The sequence below is a fragment of the Mesoplodon mirus genome (genome assembly GCF_964341445.2).
Source record: "Mesoplodon mirus genome assembly, chromosome: 10".
Taxonomy (NCBI): Eukaryota; Metazoa; Chordata; class Mammalia; order Artiodactyla; family Ziphiidae; genus Mesoplodon; species Mesoplodon mirus.
The window spans coordinates 9,182,804-9,203,775 of record NC_138986.1 but is presented as its reverse complement, the minus strand read 5'-3'; the positions used below and the strand labels follow the sequence as shown (position 1 = coordinate 9,203,775).

Genomic DNA, 20,972 nt, shown 5'->3' with positions numbered 1-20,972 from the left:
GATGTTCATGTTCTTAGAACTGGCTGTAGAAATCAGGCACAGAAAGTAAATAGGAGTAACCTTCCCTGAGAATGTATTTCTTTGCTGTTCTCTGAGCACAGCAGTGGACCACAGCCCTCTCCCTAAATTCTTTCACTCTAATGGGCTGCAGTGCCTGGCGGCCTCAGGCTTTCAGAAGGCCCAGATCTGAATGGTTGGTGTCGGTGACCACTTGGCGGTTTGTGAAGAGAACCTCATTCAGTCAGCATTTAGTTTCCCTTTTTCGTAGACGACTGTTTGGGACTCTGAACCATACTTAATACAGTGTTGAAGACTTCATTAAATGCATTACTGGTGGGTACTGCAGGTGAGATAAAAAGTGGAGTTCGGGTGTTTGTGGTTTGGTAGGTACGGTGGATTATACTGAAAAATAGCTGTATTATGAGCAGAGAAGACCCTTGCCATGTGAGTCTGGGCAGTGCTTCTGTGTGCTACGAGCATCTGAAGGAGCTCGTGCTGTTCGGAATAAGACAGCTTTTCTGTGGGAAGTGTCTCTAAGATTTACAGTCAACAGGAAAGTGATGTGACACTCACACAATTGTAGTAAAATTGCATCTTTTGAATAAGCCTGGGTATAACCATGCATACGTGTCTTTAGTTATTATCTCACAAGCATGTTTTGAGAATTAAGAGCTAGAGAATACCACGATAAAATATATTAAATCATTATTAAACTCCATTAGCTTTGCAGTGGTGTTGTAGATGTTTCATGTGTGTAGTTGTTTCCCTGCATATGTAGGTAGTAGCCAAGTGACATTTGATTGCTGGGAGTGTCCCGACCTTCTCGCCCTCTCTTCCTGCCCCCTAGGCTGGTTGACATTGATTTTTTAAAAAAATAAGTATGGTTGTTTTATAATATTATATTAGTTTCAGGTGTACAGCATAGTGATTCAGTATTTTTATAGACTGTATTCCATATAAAGTTATAAAATAATGGCTGTATTTCCCTGAGCTGTACAATATATCCTTATTGCTTATCTATTTTATACATAGTAGTTTGTACCTCATAGTCCCCTACCCTTCTTTTGTCCCTCCCCCTTACCTCTCCCCACTGGTAAATAGTTTGTTTTCTATATCTGTGAGTCTGTTTCTGTTTTGTTATACACATTCAATTGTTTTATTTTTTAGATTCTGCTTATAAGTGATAACATACACCGTATTTGTCTTTCTCTGTCTGACTTATTTCACTAAGCGTAATACTCTCTAGGTCCATCTGAGAGTATCCCTACCTTTAAAGGCAGTCTTGGAAGGTAGATTTGAACTAGCCTCCAGGCAGCTATTGAAACTAATTAGGAACCAGTTAGAACTCCCTTGACGTTTGTGGGTTGTGGAAAATTCCCCAGGGAAAGGAGTGACTGTAATTAGAGGCAGGTCAGTGTAGTTACTTTCCTCAAATATGTATGACTGATTCACTTTGTTATAAAGCAGAAACTAAAAAAAAAAAAAAAAAAAAAAAGAAATGTGGAATTCAGGACCTGTTGTTGTCTGTGGAAAGGAGGCATCAGGGGAGCCCCAGTGCGGCGGCAGCTACCCTCCCTCCACCCTGCCGTGGAGCTGAGCCCAGGACAGCAGGCAGCTGTCCGGGAGCAGACCCTGGGGTGTGCTTAATTTACATCGCCAATCAGCAAAACTCATGTTTATTTCCTTTTCTTCTCTCAAACCCGCAAACAACTCTGTAGTCAAAAGCTTAGAGTGTTGGGAATATTTTATTCAAAAGTTTCTACTTTGTTTTTTTTTCCTGTTTTGCATTCATCTAACAACATCTATGTATTTTTTCCTAAAATCTACTTTCCGCTTCTCATCTCAGTCCTCTGCCTAACTACTGTATACATTTTTACCCTTTAGAAAGAAATAGAGCTTTATTCTGAAATTCTCTTATATCCATTTGTTACTCTTAATATGTTTTTTCTTTGTGGATACTTTCTTAGCTTGAGAACTAAAAAAGTATTTTTGATAGTTTATTGGGATTTTCTAGATTGAGAGACTACTCATTAAGGTTGGATATAATAACTAAAAAAACTCTCTTAATAATTGATTTAAATTATCAAAAAACCCCAAAGAACTGATGCCTAATATAGTTCACAGTGCGTTAAACCTGCTTATTGTGAGATGTACCATCCATGTAGAAGAATATGTCAGACATAGAGGTGTAGTAAAGAATAATTATGGAGTGAACACCCCATAACTACCACCCAGATCAAGACATGGAGTATATGGAATATGGCTAGCGTCCCAGCAGTACCTCTGTGTGCGCCCTCCCCAGGCATAGTTTCCAACCCCCTCTCCCCTTTCAGGTGACAACTAAAACAAGTGACAAATGCATTTTTATTCCCCCCAATAGTAAATTTTATCCATGTTGGTGGAAAGTAGGAATCAGATAAAACAGAATAACCTGTAGTGAAATAACTTTAGTTAGAAAACAGAATATCTAACCGGGGGCAAGACGGGCAGCGAGTGCAGCACAGGGGCCTCCTGCATAATAGATGTTCCGTTAACATTTGTTGGTTGATTCATCCAGGAGCGCCTGTGATTAGTACAGAATTTTCTTGATGATGTACAATTCTGTCCCTAAGTTGTAGTTTCCCAAATTCTCGGGCTCCTAATTTGCCGTTAGAACTGGATAGTATGGGAAGTCAGCGTGTGAGGCATCGTACACGTCTACTGTCCCCTAGATCGCTGTCCGGTTATTAATTCAATCAGGCACATGTATTATTTGCTTTAAGATTGTAATCTTCTAAAAGCAGATTACAATAGAATTGATAGATAGAATAGAATATATTTTTCAGTGATTTACTATCGGAATAGTCTGAAAATAAGCTGCAATTAACAGAAGCAGGTTTGGGCCAGAACTCAGAGGATAGCATTGTTTATTCCTAATGAAAGCCTCCAAGGATGGCTCATGGGCCTGCATTACAGTTTTAGGGTAAAAAACATCATAATGCCAAACTGAGTATTTACCTTCAGTCTATTATCAGAAAACTTTGTATGAATAGTTGCTTTTCTCACCTGATTTTAAAAATTGAGGTGAGATATATGTAACAGAATTTACCATTTTTATCATTTGGAAGTGTACAATTCAACGGCCTTAATAGAAATACATTCACATTATTATGCAGCCGTCACCACTGTCCATCTCCAAAATTTTTTCATCATCCCAAACTGCAACTCTGTACCCATTCAATAATGACTCCCCCGTCTCCCCGCCCCCAGCCCCTCACAGCCACCATTTCCTCTGTCTCTATGAAGTTGGCTACTCTAGATACTTCATATAAGTGGAATCATACTTACATGTATTTGTCCTTCTGTGTCTGGCTTATTCCACTCAGCATAATGTCTTCAAGGTTCATCCATGTTGCAGCATGTGTCAGACAGAATTTCAGTTTTTTTAAGGCTGAATAATATTGTATGTTTTTCCACATTTTGTTTACTCATTCATCTGTCTGAGGACACTTGGGTTCCTTCCACCTTTTGGCTATTGTGAATAGTGCTGCTTTGAACATGGATGTGCAAATATCTGTTCCGAGTCCCTGCTTTCAGTTGAACAGTTGCTTTTTAATCTTTTTATACCAAACCCCTTTACTAGTGTTGATTTGACAGTCATCTTCCCTCAGAAACTAGTTAATCAGTTAGAGCCTTATTTTCTCATCCTCATGAGAAAATAAGACAGAAGGGAAGTATCCAACATCACTTAGTTCTATTAACGGTAGCACTAAGATAGGCACCAGCCTTTCAGTAATTAGGAGGCTATGATAGGAGTTTTTTTGTTGTTAGATTTTTGTATCCATTATCCATTTGAGAAATAATAAAGGAGCATGTCATTTTTCCTTAAATGATCTGCCTTATTTTGTCTAGCATACATGGCATTCTGTAATTTTAAAAGTTTGATTAAAAACCATTAGCAGCATATATAAAATGAAACACTTTTGTCTGTGCTTTTACTATGGAAATTTATCCTACATACTTTATTTCAACAGTTATTTAAGGCTTATATTCTGGAGAGTTAGCATTAGCATATGTCAGTGATTTTTAACCTTTCTGGTTTTAGGGCCCCTTTGTATTCTCAAAAATTATTGAAGTCCGAAAAGAGCTTTTGATTATGTGGGTGTTAGCTCTTGATATTTACCATATTAGAAATTAAAACTGAGAAATTAAAAAAAATTACTAATTCATTTAAAAACAATAAACCTATAAATGTTATAAATAATATATTTTAAATGAAAAATGACTATTTTCTGACTAAAAAAATTACTGAGAAGAGTAGCATTATTTTACATTTTGGTAAAATATCTTTAATGTCTGACTTATTGAAAAGATAGTTGAATTCCCATATATGCTTCTGCATTCAATGTTACAATATTTTGTTTTTGTTGAAATGTCTGAAGAAAATCTGACCTTACACAGATATGTAGCTGGAAAAGGGAAGAGTATTTTAATAGTCTTTTCAGCTAATCATGAATATTTTTCTTTGATACTGTACTAAAACTCAACAAGTGGTAGTTTCTTAAAGGTTAGTAGCAATGTGGAGTTTTAAATATATCAGTGACTTTTTTGTACTTGGTTATATTAAAATCCATTTGTCTTTCTTGCACTTTGAATGGCTCTGTCGAGCATCATTGGTATCATCATTCACTGGTCATTTGAAGAATATTGCTTCAGCAAATTATGGGATCTTCCAAGTATTGACACACTATGAAATATACTGTAGAAAATTCACATTTATTAATATCACCTTCTGTTGCTTGCAGAGTGTCTTTAAATCTTGGGGAGCTATCAAGCTCATAGTGATAGATGCTGGTTTTCCCACAATTCTAATTTTAACTTGAAAGCTCTACTTTTATTATCAGCAACAAATACCATCAGTTGTTTTCTTTAAAGTGACAGCTCACTTTGTTCACATTGGAGAAAAATGTCTGCCCAAGACCCAAGCCGGAATGACCATACTTTGTCATTCATTCTTTCCAGTAAACACGGCATGTCGTGAAACAGCGGTTTGCTCCGCCCATAACTTAAACTAGAGCACAGGTGCTTTTCCTCAGGATCACCACTGTAGGGCCGTCGTCAGCAGAAGTGCTGTGTGTATTTACTGTTTGAAACACAGAATATTAAAAACCACGTCCTCGAGAGGTGAGATTTAATAAATTAATAATGTTTACGGCTGCATGAAGAACTTTTTTCGTTTTTAATATTTATTTATTTATTTGGCTGCGCTGGGTCTTAGTTGCGGCGTGCGGGATCTTTAGTTGCGGCATGTAGGATCTAGTTCCCTGACCAGGGATCGAACCTGGGTCCCCCTGTTAAGACTCTGGGAGCGCAGAGTCTTAACTGCTGGACCACCAGCGAAGTCCCAAGAATATTCTTTTTTTTTTTTTTTTTTTGTGGTACACGGGCCTCTCACTGTTGCAGCATCTCCCGTTGCGGAGCACAGGCTCCGGACGCGCAGGCTCAGCGGCCATGGCTCACGGGCCCAGCCGCTCCGCGGCATGTGGGATCCTCCCGGACCGGGGCACGAACCCGTGTCCCCTGCATCGGCAGGCGGACTCTCAACCACTGCGCCACCAGGGAAGCCCGAGAATATTCTTAAGTGAAGCTGGCATTTAAAAAAAGCTGAAGAGCACTGGTGCTGGCTGGTGCTGGGCCTTGTTTCGTGTCACACAGCTGGCAGTTTGACCCACTGTTGCTTTCGCACCGTTGATGGAAATTGTCAATGCAGTGAAGAAGACAAATAACGTCTTAGTTTTATTTTGAAAATAATTTTGACGTTACAGACCCCTCTCCCTCCAGGCCGGTGTGAGGGAGCTGATGGTTTACACTGTCGTGTTTAGTGTGGGCGCTTCAGTAATCGTGGACTATGCTCTTAAATCGTTTAAACCCTGTGTATATATTGCTGGGTCTCGAGAAGTTGCTTTTGCTTTTCTCCTCTGTGGTGCTGTCCCCAGGCCAGGGCAGGGACTAAGGGAGTATTTTACAGTGACATTAGAATCTCAGGAGGAAGAACATGGCATAATTTGAATTTTATAGCATTTGTTTTCACTTTTTCCCCTCGGGTACAAGTGCTTCCTGAGAGAATTTGTTTTGATTTTAGACACATAGGAAGTATATGTCCTGTGACTCATCTGAATTAGGGTATCTCCAGGAAATTATCTGTAGCTGCTGCCTTGCTCCTGCCTGCATCCTCTTACAGACTTCTACTGAGTAACTTGTTTCTGCTAAGCTCCTTGCCAGGGACGAGAAGGGTAGGCTCCCAGCCTCTAGACGCAGCGAGAGGAAGACTGTTGCACGGGTTAGTATGGAGTCTCTGGGAAGCTTCACGGGAGAGGGCATGTTCGGCGGGTGTTAGAGGCGGTGTGGGCTGGCTGGGCAAAGGAGCAGCAGGTGTGGAGACATGAAGGAGAGGAGGGACTCAGTACTTGGGGACATGGTTCACGGAGTGGCCAGAGGGCGACGGCTGCAGCACAGGCTGGACGTGGAGGCTGTGGCAGAAGAGGACAGGTTGAAATCACATCCTAAGGGGTCTTGCTGGGACTCGATCTCATAGGCCAGTGGTTCTCAACGCTGGTCCCAGACCAGCGGTGTTAGCGTCTCTCAGGAGCTTGTTGGAAATGCAGATACTGAGGCCCAACCCTTGACCTTCAGTGTCAGGTATTTGGGGGGTGGGGCTGGGCTGTCCGTTTCAGCTAGCTCTCAGGGGTGGGGTGGGGGTGGGGGACTGCCTGGGCGGGGCGAGAACAGTCCAGGCTCTTGGGGCAGCCTTGAATTTTAGAAAGATCGCTCTGAGGGTCCTCTGGAAGGTGGGGTGGCGTGGGGATGTTAGGGATCAAGTTGTCCAGTGTCTTTGCAGATGTGTTGTGGGCCTGGACTGAAGGCAGCAGGAAGGAGGAGGGGATGGGTTTGCTGCAGGTAGCTTCTCTAGGCCTGTATTGCCAGTAGACGCTGTAAAAGCCGAGAAGACAGCTGTGCCTTTTGCTCTGTGGCCTGCTGGCAGTTAAAGGCCTTTGCTGCCTTGTGTCTTCAGGGATTATTTTTTACTGAGAGTGAAAACATCATTTCAGATAACTTGCCTGAGTCTCTTCTGTCTCCTTTTTGAAGATGCCTGCTTAACTCAGGGTGATGACCTCTGGATGGTAAAGGTGCACCTTCAGGGCTCAGAGTCCTAGGAAGGACAGTCTTAGGTGTTATTTCATTCACTATGCACAGCTGCTGGCAGATTTAGTAAATGGTACCTGGCGCTCAGCCTCCTCATGTTGCGTGTTGTCTGTAAGCTGGCAAGGAGCCCCCTTTTACTATTCAGATTTGACCAATCGGTTGCTCCATTTGATACATGTAAGTGTCCAGATGGGTCTCTGATTTCAGTTACAGTGATTATTATGTTCTTACATGATATTCATATGTTCATGCAAAAAGGTGTATTAGAACCTTTATTGTTCAGTATTTTAAAGTTCTTTTTTTTATGTCCTATTTTGTTTTACAGATTTTTAAGACTCCAGGGCCTTCAAGCTGTGATTAATCCCATGGTTCCTGAAACGACTGGGAAAACAGACGTCTTGTGTGCCAGCTGAAGAGTGTATGTCTATGTATATTTAAAACCTTCTTTCTGTACATACACATTTACACGAGAAGGCAGGCTCATTCTTGTGTGCACTTGAAGAGTTTTACAACTGATGAAAATTAATTTAAGAATCAGATGGAGCAACTTGACACCACTGGGCTTGGGAGCCCGGGGAGAAAAATACATCACTAATGGCCAGTTTTCCATATGGTCTTCACGGGTAAAGAAGGTTTGCAAAAAGAAGAAAAAAAAAACTTGCACAGATCAAGCCTCAAAAATACCTCTCCAGTTTAAAGAAGGAACTAAGTGAGAAGGTGACTGAGGGAGAAGTGTGATTTCAAGCATTGCAGATGGGAGCATGCAGTGCTTTTTGCACTTTATTTTTCAGTGGGTCTGGTGATTTGGACAGAGGAGAAAATTCTGGACTGAAGAGTGGCTCTTACTGTGTGGTTATGACTGGAGGAAAGCCAGTTAGGGTATGATGGGACAAGTTTGAACAGTGAACTGATTCCTTTGCCTTTTTTCTGTTAACTGTATTCCAGAAATTTTAATTTATTACTTCCCTTTTCCTTTCCTATACCTATAGGATAATACCTTAAGGTAGCAGTTGAAACTGATAATTACAAAATAATTATCAAGGAGCATCCGAGTAAAGCTTCTTTCCTTGGACTGTACACGTGGCGTTTGGAGACGGTCTCTGGAGGTTATCAGGAAAGTGCCCGTCAGCCGAACGTGGTCACTCCGTAGGGAGACAGTGGGGAAGAAGCTGACTCTCACCTGTGTTTCCGTTTTAAGGGATTCTCTTCCATGTCGAGTCCAGGAATCTTTGTATATAAGAGGAAGGCTACTTGATGGACTTAATTCTGAGATTAGTTGTTTTCCTTCAAGATGGAAAAGTATGTAATCTTTACGAGCGGAAAGGGGAGAAGTGACTAGGGTAGGAAGGGAGGAGACGCAGCCTGCAGCCCAGCTTGGCTCCCGTTTGCCTGCAGGAGTATTTAGGATTCGCCGGGGGCCCACACTCAGACTCCCTCCTGTGAGAGCTTTAGAGCCTTCTGGCTCTGCTGAGGGAAGGGGCTTTCTCGCCCGCCTCTATGGCACCGAGGGGTGCGTCAGCCTGCAGAAGGGCCCTCCCTGGGGACACAGCCACCTGCTGGGAAGCCAGGTTGGGCTCTGAAGTTGGAGGTTTCTGGTTCTGAACAGTGGGGAAAGAGTCCTTTTTTCTCCTAAAATTTGGACTGCTGTCTGCACAAACTCTGGTCTGTTTTGCACGGTTTGTGTGCCTTTTTTTTCCCTTTATGCAATCTTTTTCAGCTTTAGCAGCAGAGATTTGTCTAGTTGAGAAAACAAGCCAGAGGGTGGCTTCAGAAGGAAGATGATCCCCATGTATTCTGTCTCTGCATCTGAGCTTTTGAAGAGAAGATTCCAGCTCGAGGGATTCTTAAAGCCTTAAGTTACTTGAAATCTATGTATTTGCAGCCCTTTGTCTCTGGAATCACATTACACTAAACTGGAATCTCAGGCTGAATAAGAAGAACCAAGTTGAGTGAAAAGAAGAACACTCAGTTTCTTTATCACCACTTGTTAACGATGCTCTTTCTCCAAAGGGTCAGCCCCCTCTTCCTCTGAGGACTTGAAAATAAAAATGGACCCCACGTTGTTTTTAAGCATTACCTTTTCTTAGCTGACTGCCGTCATCTTTTATAGAGGAATTTTTTCACTATGCATTTGGTGGATCTTTATAAAATACTGACCTTCTAATTAGAACCGGGTCAGTCTTAAAAGGGGGTCAGGGAAAACAGCGCAAGCCAACCACAAAAATAACATCGATCTGTCAGTGAAAGCAGTTTTTCAGCATTCAGCATTACTTTTTAAGTAAAACGGTTCTTCAAAAAAAAGTATGTATGCAGCGGTGGAGCATGGGCCTGTCCTGTGCAGTGACTCCAACATCCTCTGCCTGTCCTGGAAGGGCCGTGTCCCCAAGAGTGAGAAGGAGAAGCCCGTGTGCAGGAGGCGCTACTACGAGGAGGGCTGGCTGGCCACGGGCAACGGGCGTGGCGTTGTTGGCGTGACCTTCACCTCCAGCCACTGCCGCCGGGACAGGAACACTCCGCAGAGAATCAACTTCAACCTTCGGGGCCACAATAGCGAGGTGAGCGGGCTTCTGTTTCACTTTTGGTCTGGTCACTAGCCATGGATCTGAGCCCATCCTGCATGGATTCCAGTTTCTCAGACTTGCTGCTGAGGGAGACTTTTCAAACGTGAACCCTGTCTTGTGTGTGTCCCCCAGTCGGAGACACAGTTCCCGGCGGGCTGTGTCACCTCTCCAGCGTCCCTTGTCCTCCTCTCCCTGTGGTGGGTGGGCTGCCCCCTGGCAGGGGCACCAAGGCGGCTTTCTGACCAGGTGTGAGGTTGGATGAGACGATCCTAACCTGCCTGTCACGCTCTGAGCCTTTATGGTCGCCTGTATCCATGGCAAAGAGTCACTGCCCCAGTGTCAGATGGGCAGTGCAGGCCATGGAAGTGGTTCTGTCTTGGCTGTGCACAGTTCACATCTGCATGCTTTATGATGGTGTAACACCTAGCTTGTATTCTTGTACTGGGAGGTAAACAAAGGAATTAATTGGACAGAGGTGAAAGGAGTAATTGGACAAGAGTCATGGTTTTCAACATCTATGGGGTATATTCTGTTGAGGACATTATGCTATGTATACATGCATATAGATTCCTCTGGGCTTCTGAAACATAACCACGGTCATTATCTTTGAAATTCCTTCAACCAGCATTTAGTGAGCAGTGTGTTTACAAGAAGAGTTGTACTTGCGTAGCGTGTTAACCATATTCATGCTTCACTGTTGACTAGTTTCTTATGAGGAATCCACCTTAAATTGTCACTGGATGGTTTTTGGTTAGTCGTTGTAAAGGGGAAGAATATTTTTGAAGGGTAGCGTACAGTAAAGTGCATTAACCGTACGCATACGTCCGTCTCAGTGATTATTTACGTACGCAGTCACCCGTGTAACCTTCCCCCAGATCAGGGTGTAGAACATTTCCAGGACCTCTCACAGGTACCTGCTGCCCCTTCCCAGGCCCCACAGCCCACTGAGAGGTGACCCAGACTCTGGCTCTGTCATCACACGTCAGTTGTGCCTGTGCTTGAACTTCATGTCAGTGGAATCATTCATTTTATTCTCTTTGTGTCTGGCTTCTTTCACTCAACATGGTGTCTGTGAGATTCATCCCTGTCATGTGTGCTGTTAGTTTGTTCTTTTAACTGGTGTTAGTTTTCCACTGAAGGAGGACACCACAGTTTTTCCATTCCTCCATTCTTCAAATGGTGGGCATTTGGAATGCGTCCAGTTTCTCGCTGTTGTGGTGAAACCTGCTCTGAACTTTCGTGTGCGTGCCTTCTTGTGGGTCTGCGCGCTCATGACAGGTTTCCAGGTTGCAGAGCGGGCGTGCATTTAACAGGAATTTAACAGGTTTAACAGGAATCGCCAGGAACAGTTTTCCAAAGTGATTGTGACGTTTGATGCCCCTACCGTCAATGTATGAAAAGTTTCAGTTGTGTAAAAACTTCTTTTGGATTTGAACTTTTCATATTAAAAAAGGTAGTTTTATGCAAGGAATTTCTGTTTACAGATCCTTCTGTCCTTACTACACACACACACACACACACACACACACACACACACACACCCCTGTAATTTTGAACTGGATGCTCTCTTAAAAGACATATTTTTCTTTTTCTTTTAAATAGATCTTTGTTGGAGTATACTTGCTTCACGATACTGTGTCAGTTTCTGTTGCACAACAAAGCAAATCAGCCAGATACATACACGTGTCCCCATATCCCCTCCCTCTTGAGCTTCCCTCCCATCCTCCCTATCCCACCCCCCTAGGTCATCGCAAAGCACCGAGCTGATCTCCCTGTGCTATGCTGCTGTTTCCCACCAGCTAACTATTTTCCATTCGGTAGCGTATATATGTCGATGCTACTCTCACTTCACCCCAGCTTCCCCTCCCACCCCATGTCCTCAAGTCCATTTTCTATGTCTGCCTCTTTATTCCTGCCCTGCAACTAGGTTCATCAGTACCATTTTTTTTTAAGATTCCATATATATACGTTAGAATACGGTATTTGTTTTTCTCTCTCTGACTGACTTCACTTTCTATGACGGATTCTAGGTCCATCCACCTCACTACAAATAACTCAATTTCACTTCTGTTTATGGCTGAGTAATATTCCATTGTATATATGCGCCACATCTTCTTTATCCATTCATCCGATGATGGACACTTAGGTTGCTTCCATGTCCTGACTATTGGAAATACTGCTGCAGTGAACATTTTGGTACATGACTCTTTTTGAATTATGGTTTTCTCAGGGTATATGCCCACTAGTGGGATTGCTGGGTTGTATGGTAGTTCTGTTTTTAGTTTTTTAAGGAACTTCCATACTGTTCTCCATAGTGGCTGTATCAATTCACATTTCCACCAGCAGTGCAAGAGTGTTCCCTTTTCTCCACACCCTCTCCAGCATTTATTGTTTCTAGATTTTTTGATGATGGCCATTCTGACCAGTGTGAGGTGATACCTCATTGTAGTTTTGATTTGCATTTCTCTAATAATTAGTGATGTTGAGCATCTTTTCATGTGCCTCTTGGCCATCGGTATGTCTTCCTTGGAGAAATGTCTGTTTAGGTCTTCTGCCCATTTTTTTAACTGGATTGTTTGTTTTTTTGACATTGAGCTGCATGAGCCGTTTGTATATTTTAGAGATTAATCCTTTGTCTGTTGTTTCATTTGCAAATCTTTTCTCCCATTCTGAGGGTTGTCTTTTTGTCTTGTTTGTGGTTTCCTTTGCTGTGCAAAAGCCTTTAAGTTTAATTAAGTCCCATTTGTTTATTTTTGTTTTTATTTCCATTACTGTAGGAGATGGGTCAGAAAAGATCTTGCTGTGCTTTATGTCAAAGAGTGTTTTTCCTATGTTTTCCTCTAAGAGTTTTATAGTGTCTGGTCTTACATTTAAGTCTTTAATCCATTTGGAGTTTATTTTTGTGTATGGTGTTAGGGAGTGTTCTAATTTCATTCTTTCACATGTAGCTGTCCAGTTTTCCCAGCACCACTTATTGAAGAGGCTGTCCTTTCTGCATTGTCCCTTGTCGTAAACTAGGTGCCCATATGTGCATGGGTTTATCTCTGGGCATTCTATCCTGTGCCATTGATCTATATTTCTCTTTTTGTGCCAGTACCATACTGTCTTGATTACTGTAGCTTTGTGGTACAGTTTGAAGTTGGGGAGGCTGATTCCTCCAACTCCGTTTTTCTTTCTCAAGATTGCTTTGACTGTTCGGGGTCTTTTGTGTTTCCATCCGAATTGTAAAATTTTTTGTTCTAATTCTGTGAAGAATGCCATTGGTAGTTTAATAGGGACTGCATTCCATCTGTAGATTGCTTTGGGTAGTATAGTCATTTTCACAGTATTGATTCTTCCAATCCAAGAACATGGTACATTTCTCCATCTGTTTATGTCATCTTTGATTTCTTTCATCAGTGTTTTATAGTTTTCTGAGTACAAGTCTTTCACCCCCTTAGGCAGGTTTGTTCCTAGATATTTTATTCTTTTTGTTGAGATGGTAAATGGGAGTGTTTCCTTAATTTCTCTTTCTGATTTTTTGTTGTTGGTATATAGGAATGCCAGAGATTTCTGTGCATTAATTTTGTACCCTGCAACCTTACCAAATTCACTGATTAGTTCTAGTAGTTTTCTGGTGGCATCTGTAGGATTTTCTATGTGTAGTATCATGTCATCGGCAAATAGTGACAGTTTTACTTCTTCCTTTCCAGTTTGTATTCCTTTTATTTCTTTTTCTTCTCTGATTGCCATGGCTAGGACTTCCAAAACTGTGTTGAATAATAGTGGCAAGAGTGGACATCCTTGTCTTGTTCCTACTCTTAGTGGAAATGCTTTTAGTTTTTCACCATTGAGTATGATGCTTGTTGTGGGTTTGTCATATATCGCCTTTATTATGTTGAGGTAGGTTCCCTCTGTGCCCATTTTCTGGAGAGTTTTTACTGTAAATGAGTGTTGAATTTTGTCAGAAGCTTTTTCTGCATCTATTGAGATGATCATATGGTTTTTATTCCTCAGTTTGTTAGCGTGGTGTATCACATTGATTGATTTGCGAATATTGAAGAATCCTTGCATCCCTGGGATAAGAGATATTTTTCTAATGCTGTGTAACAAATCACCATGGACTTGGTGGCTCACAACACCCACTTCTTTTTTTTTTTTTTTTTTTTTGCGGTATGCAGGCCTCTCCGTTGCAGAGCACAGGCTCTGGATGCGTGCAGGTTCAGCGGCCACAGCTCACGGGCCCAGCCGTTACGCGGCATGTGGGATCTTCCTGGACCGGGGCACGAACCCGTGTCCCCTGCATCGGCAGGCGGACTCTCAACCACTGTGCCACTAGGGAAGTCCCAACACCCACTTCTTATCTCACAGTTCTGTAGGTTTGAAGCCTGGCCTGGGTCCTCTGCATGGGGTTTCATGGTGGCATCAGGGACTGTGAGCTCCTCTGAAGCTGGGGTACCCCTCAGATGCGTTCAGGTTGTTGGCAGAAATCAGTTCCTTGTGGTTGTAGGACTGAAGCCCTCCGCTCCTAGAGGCCGCCCACCACTCCTGCCACATGGCCCTCTCCACAACATGGCCATTTGCATCTTAAAGGCCAGCAGGAGAGCATCTACTGTAGCTTGGAGTCTGACTTTCCATCTCTGAAAAAGGGCACATCTGATTAGGTCAGACCTGCCCACACTCCAGGTGAGGGAATCGTGTAGGGTGTGCACACCAGGGGCTGCTGTTTTAGAATTGTGCCTACCACAAAAGAGGTGATTATAATTCTTAGTGACATGGATATTTCACTACTGAAACTATTTCATGTGATTTTTCCATTTTGTATTTTTACTTTTAATTTCTGTTCTTTTTTTTTTTTTCAGTGTTAAAAATTAAAAGTTTATTAGCAAATTTTCTGCTATATTTTCTTATAGAAGTTTAATAGTTTTGACTGTTGCATTTAGCTCTGTGATTCATTTTTATTTATTTTTTATTATTATTATTATTATTTTGCTTTATAACAAATTTAATCAGTTATACATATACATATGTTTCCATATCCCCTCCCTTTTGCGTCTCCCTCCCATCCTCCCTATCCCACCCCTCCAGGCGGTCACAAAGCACCGAGCTGATCTCCCTGAGCTATGCGGCTGCTTCCCACTAGCTATCTACCTTACGTTTGGTAGTGTATATATGTCCATGCCGCTCTTTCACTTTGTCACAGCTTACCCTTCCCCCTCCCCATATCCTCAAGTCCATTCTCTAGTAGGTCTGTGTCTTTATTCCTGTCTTAACCCTATGTTCTTCCTGACATTTTTTTTTCTTAAATTCCATATATATGTGTTAGCATACAGTATTTGTCTTTCTCTTTCTGACTTACTTCACTCTGTATGACAGACTCTAGGTCTATCCACCTCATTACAAATAGCTCAATTTCATTTCTTTTTATGGCTGAGTAATATTCCATTGTATATATGTGCCACATCTTCTTTATCCATTCATCCGATGATGGACACTTAGGTTGTTTCCATCTCCGGGCTATTGTAAATAGGGCTGCTATGAACATTTTGGTACATGTCTCTTTTTGAATTATGGTTTTCTCAGGGTATATGCCTAGTAGTGGGATTGCTGGGTCATATGGTAGTTCTATTTGTAGTTTTTTAAGGAACCTCCATACCGTTCTCCATAGCGGCTGTACCAATTCACATTCCCACCAGCAGTGCAAGAGTGTTCCCTTTTTTCCACACCCTCTCCAGCATTTATTGTTTCTAGATTTTTTGATGATGGCCATTCTGACTGGTGTGAGATGATATCTCATTGTAGTTTTGATTTGCATTTCTCTAATGAGTAAAGATGTTGAGCATCCTTTCATGTGTTTGTTGGCAGTCTGTATATCTTCTTTGGAGAAATGTCTATTTAGGTCTTCTGCCCATTTTTGGATTGGGTTGTTTGTTTTTTTGTTATTGAGCTGCATGAGCTGCTTATAAATTTTGGAGATTAATCCTTTGTCAGTTGCTTCATTTGCAAATATTTTCTCCCATTCTGAGGGTTGTCTTTTGGTCTTGTTTATGGTTTCCTTTGCTGTGCAAAAGCTTTGAAGTTTCATTAGGTCCCATGTGTTTATTTTTGTCTTTATTTCCATTTCTCTAGGAGGTGGGTCCAAAAGGATCTTGCTGTGATTGATGTCATAGAGTGTCCTGCCTATGTTTTCCTCTAAGAGTTTGATAGTGTCTGGCCTTACATTTAGGTCTTTAATCCATTTTGAGCTTATTTTTGTGTATGGTGTTAGGGAGTGATCTAATCTCATACTTTTACATGTCCCTATCCAGTTTTCCCAGCACCACTTATTGAAGAGACTGTCCTTTCTCCACTGTACATTCCTGCCTCCTTTATCAAAGATAAGGTGACCATATGTCCGTGGGTTTAACTCTGGGCTTTCTTTCCTGTTCCATTGATCTATCTTTCTGTTTTTGTGCCAGTACCATACTGTCTTGATTACTGTAGCTTTGTAGTATAGTCTGAAGTCAGGGAGCCTGATTCCTCCAGCTCCATTTTTCGTTCTCAAGATTGCTTTGGCTATTCGGGGTCTTTTGTGTTTCCATACAAATTTTGAAATTTTTTGTTCTAGTTCTGTGAAAAATGCCAGTGGTAGTTTGATAGGGATTGCATTGAATCTGTAGATTGCTTTGGGTAGTAGAGTCATTTTCACAATGTTGATTCTTCCAATCCAAGAACATGGTACATCTCTCCATCTATTGTTCTTTTTTTTTAATTGAAGTATAGTTGATTTACAATATTGTGTTAGTTCCTGATGTACAGCAAAGTGATTCAGTTATATATACATACATACTTTTTCATATTTTTTTCCATTATGGTTTATTACACGATACTGTAATCATTTCCTGTGCTAATTTCTATTCTTAACATTAGAATAGTTCCTATTTATTGAGTGCCTGCCAAGTAGGGTGACCAGCCATCCTGGTTTCCCAGCATGTGTGACTGTCAGTGCTAAAACTGGAAAAGTCACAGGCAAACTGGGATGTTTAGTCATTCTACTGCTAAGGGCCAGACACATAGTACCAGGTGCCTTGCAACCTAACTACTTCATGTGGTTTTCACAGTAGACTTAGGGATAGATATCACTTTCCTATTTTACAGGTCAGAAAGCTAAGGTTTATGGATGCTAACTGGTTTGCCTAGGTTCATACAGCTCGTATGGAGGAGAGCTGGAATTGGATCCCAGAGCTCTGCCATTCTCCTTCAGTGTAACTTTATTTTCTTAAAACTTGTGTTAGGTGTAAGTTCTCAGTCCCTTATCCACAGTTGTGAAATCTAAGGGCTCTGAAAATGGAAAGTTTTCACATGACTCATTTAATGGCAAGACATGAACTGATGTGAGGCTATTTTTTGTCATCATCCTGCCATGTCAGCTGCAGAAATATTTATGTTTTATTATGGGTGCTGCCCAGACACTCCTGGGGGTGTTATATATTGATGGTGTCTCCTGTTTTCAGACCTAAAATTTCAAAAACTCTGAATTTCAAAACTTACCTAGCTGCAAGGATTTTGAGTACATGATTATGAGCCTGTATCTTCCTTTAAGGGAATCGTGAAAAGCAGCCTCTGAAGAGTTTTATGTTTTTTCATTTTCAGGAAGGCTGATGTTTAAGTCATCTCTGTCCATTGCTTAGTTACCTAATCTTCACTGCCCTTCCACTCGAGGAGCCAAGTCCCCCTGCCCCCACCCTGACATACCCTAAAAACTCTAGTCAAGAACTGTCACAGAATTTTACTGTCTTCTGGCCATGGGATGACCAAACTGCGCATGTCAGGTCTCGTGATCTGCTGTTTCACAGCTGAAAAACTTGGGAATGTTTTTCTTCTAGAAAACAATTCATTACGGTTATTATTGATGACATGCAAGTTAGTCAGTGATTCTTCATTTAATGAGATTTTCTTCACTTAAGTGCGGACAGGCATTCATGCGTGTTTGGTGGGATTTGTTTCATTACAGGGACACATCCGCTGTAGGAAGGGTGTCTCCTGGATTCTGGGATCTGGTTACTTCTTCTCTGAGAAGCTTTTTCTGACCCTCTGCTCGCCCCCCCGCACTCCTCACCCCAGGCTGTACACTGTACACCGAACAAACCTCTGTGCTTACCCTGGTAATGCCTTATTACAGTTACCTGCTTGTGTAGATTGGTGAACTTAGTGAAGATTATCTGTTCTCGTGTCGTAATTTCCTCACCTCCTACTATTTAAAATGTCATTCGTTTATTTTAATTTCCTTTAACTTGTTAGCCCACTTCAGTGGGGCTTCTTTTCCCACCACTCCACTGAGATGGTCACATTCCCAATGACCACACGTTGCTAAACCCGTAGGCCACTTTATGGCACTTGCTGTCTTGGAAGCATTCAGTGGAGTTGAAACGTTATTTTCTCTTGCTTTCCAGGACACCAGGCTCTCCTGATTTTCCTCTTATCTACCTGGCCTCTACTTTCCACCCTTGTTGCTGGCTCTGCCTATTTTCACCTCATTGTTAATAAATGTTGGAGGGCCCCAGGCATGCCTCTGTTTCTAGATAACCTCTCCAAGTCGGTGCTAAATCTACCTATATGCTGATGATTTCCGAATTTATATCTTCCACCTGCCATCACCTTCTAGTTCCAGATTCTGTTCTTCGGTTTGTTATATGAGATACAGAATTGGACATCAGTCACTAGGCTTCTCAAACTGTAGGCCCTCTAAGAGAGAACTCCTTTTCCCACTGCCCCTTTAGCCTCCATCTGTTTCCTCCATATCAGGAGATGGCCCCATGGCTGGCCAGTGAGTCACACTGTATGCTGTACGCGCAGCAACCTCCCTGCCCTTTCCTTTTTCCCAGATCCAGTTATCAGCAAGGCCTCCCACTGTATTCGACTTCCAAGTGATGTCTGAAACATGCCTTCCTGTCTCCTTCACACCATGCTGTACAGGCCTACTCACAGATCTTTTGCCTTAAACTCTGTTGTTAACCCATTGTGGAGGGCTCTGCTTACCAGGGTATATTTAGTTTCTCAAGTGTTGTAAAAGTATTCTAATTTATATCTCATGTACTTTAGTTTTCTTTTCTCTTTCCTAAAAATACTGTATGACATAGGTCACAATTCTGAAAAGAATGAGAATTTCTGGATTATAAGAATGATCTCCCCTTGTAGTTGAATCTCAGGTTTCTGTTATGCTCCATGGTGTGTCTAGTTCACCCTCCTTTCTGGAAGCCCCAGGGCTCCGGGTGGATTGCCGAGCCTGGGCTTGTTTTTGCATCACTGTGCATGGTGATGGTCAGCTTTCTTAAACTTAAAAGAGATTTGAAAACTGCTTTTGATTTATAAACATTTGTACAGGATTCAACATATTTAAGGGGTCATACACTAATTCCAGAGAGAAAATTTGACAAATTTTGGATTAAAGCCAGTGAGAAGACACAGGGAATCTTTTATCTTCCTTCTGAATTCTTCACAAAAAGTGACTTTTGGTAGATTTGTGGTCACCCACTAGGGTATCACAGTGATAGATGGAAGGGAGGATGGTGATTTACTTCCTGTGGTGATGGCCTATTCCGCTCCCCGCTCTGTTCCTGTTTTTCTATATCTCTATTCCAAGAAGTTCTAGCTCTACCACTTAACTAGCTGGTGTGTCCAAGCTGTTCATGTCCTTATTTTACTCATGGTTAAGTTGAAATAGTAATTTCTTTCTTTCAGAGTTGTCGTGAGAATCTATGAGAGTATATTTTTGAAAGGACTTCTGTCTTTTTTTTGAAGAACATTTTATTAGCCTAATCACATAAGTTTCTATTAATTTTTATTTCCATAATTAAACTCATGATTTTATATAGTTCTCCTGATCTGCAATCATACTGTAAGCTATGGTAGCACACTGAGCAGTGGAACCCTATGAAGCCAGCTATATTCTTAGCAATTAAGAAGTTGAACATTCAGATACAGGAAAGTAAATATCCACAGAGTACTACTGCTAATATCTATGTCAAGTCTGTTGTCTTTCATTTCTGCCTTTGAAAGGACTCTGAAAATAGTGAATGCAGTGTATATAAATGGTGATGTTAAAGTATTTCATACTTTATTTACTTACTCATTTTGGGTTCTGTAAATACTTGAGGGGCCACGCTAGGCTGGAAACTGCTGGACTTCGGCTCCACAGTGATGAAAGAAGAGCCATTCCTGCCCAGATGACCTGCGTGTCAGGAGAATGGATATGGTTTGCAAGGAAATAATGTTGCTACTGCTGATGACAGTTGCCACATATTATATGGCCACGATTTTTTATGTGCTTTATGTCCACTGTTTTGTTTAACCCTCAGAACAACTCTCTACAGCTTTGTTTTATTATCCCTGGTATACAGTTGAAGAATGTGAGGATCAGAGATGTTATGGAAGTTGTCTGAAGTATAGAGCTAGATGATGACAATGACAGATGTGGGATTTGAATTCATGCGTGTGTGTTTTTCCTTCTGTAAGACACTGCTTCAAGAAGAGGTGAACCATAATGAGCAGAGAAACAGAGTTATGAGTGAGACGCGAGTGTAGCCACTTACAAACTGAAGGTATTTGAGAAGCAGCTCTTTTAAATGTGTCTTACGAATTCTTATTTTGAGCAGAGAACTGTTCTATCAAAGAGGCAGAAATAGGCATGTTTTTGGATCTTTAGGTCAGAATTTCCTAAACCAGAATTCGTAAATCATAAATTTTAAGACTTGTATGTCTGAAAATACCTCAATTTTGCCTTTACTCTTGATTCATAGTTTGGCTAGGTATATATTTCTAGGTTGGTTCCTTCAGAATTTTGAAGGCATTTTCCCATAGTCTACAAAGTTGCAGAGTTATTACTGAGAAGCATAATAGTTAAGAGTTCAGGCCCTGAAGCTGGACTCAGTTTGAGCCCCAGCTTTATCGCTCAGTAGTGTTGTGACTTTAAGGGTATTGTTTAATTTCTTTGTACCATAATCTTCTCATTTGTGAAATGTGTTTGTTGGAAGGATTAAATGAGTTACTATATGTAAAGCATTTTCAACAGTGCCTAGTACATCATGAGGACTTGGTAAAATTGGCTATTATTATATTATTATTCTAAGTCAGTTATATGTGGCCTTTAAAAAAACCTGACATCTGCTCATTATCCCAGATATTCTGAAACTTCATGATGATGTTTAGAAGTAATGTATTAGAAAGCTTTTTGTCACCTCTGTGTGTATGGGCGGTGGGGGGGGGCGGGTA

General features: G+C 41.5%; 1 protein-coding gene across 2 annotated transcripts in view; it reads left to right on the top strand.

Annotated features, from left to right (window-relative positions):
* Positions 1–20,972, top strand: part of TULP4 (TUB like protein 4) — a 246,763-nt gene that overhangs the window by 71,310 nt on the left and 154,481 nt on the right. For both annotated transcript variants that reach the window (XM_082634188.1, XM_082634189.1), the window contains exon 2: positions 7,508–9,737. In XM_082634188.1, coding sequence (XP_082490314.1) covers positions 9,486–9,737 — 252 coding nt within the window. In that variant the 5' untranslated portion in view covers positions 7,508–9,485. The remainder of the gene's footprint in view (positions 1–7,507; positions 9,738–20,972) is intronic.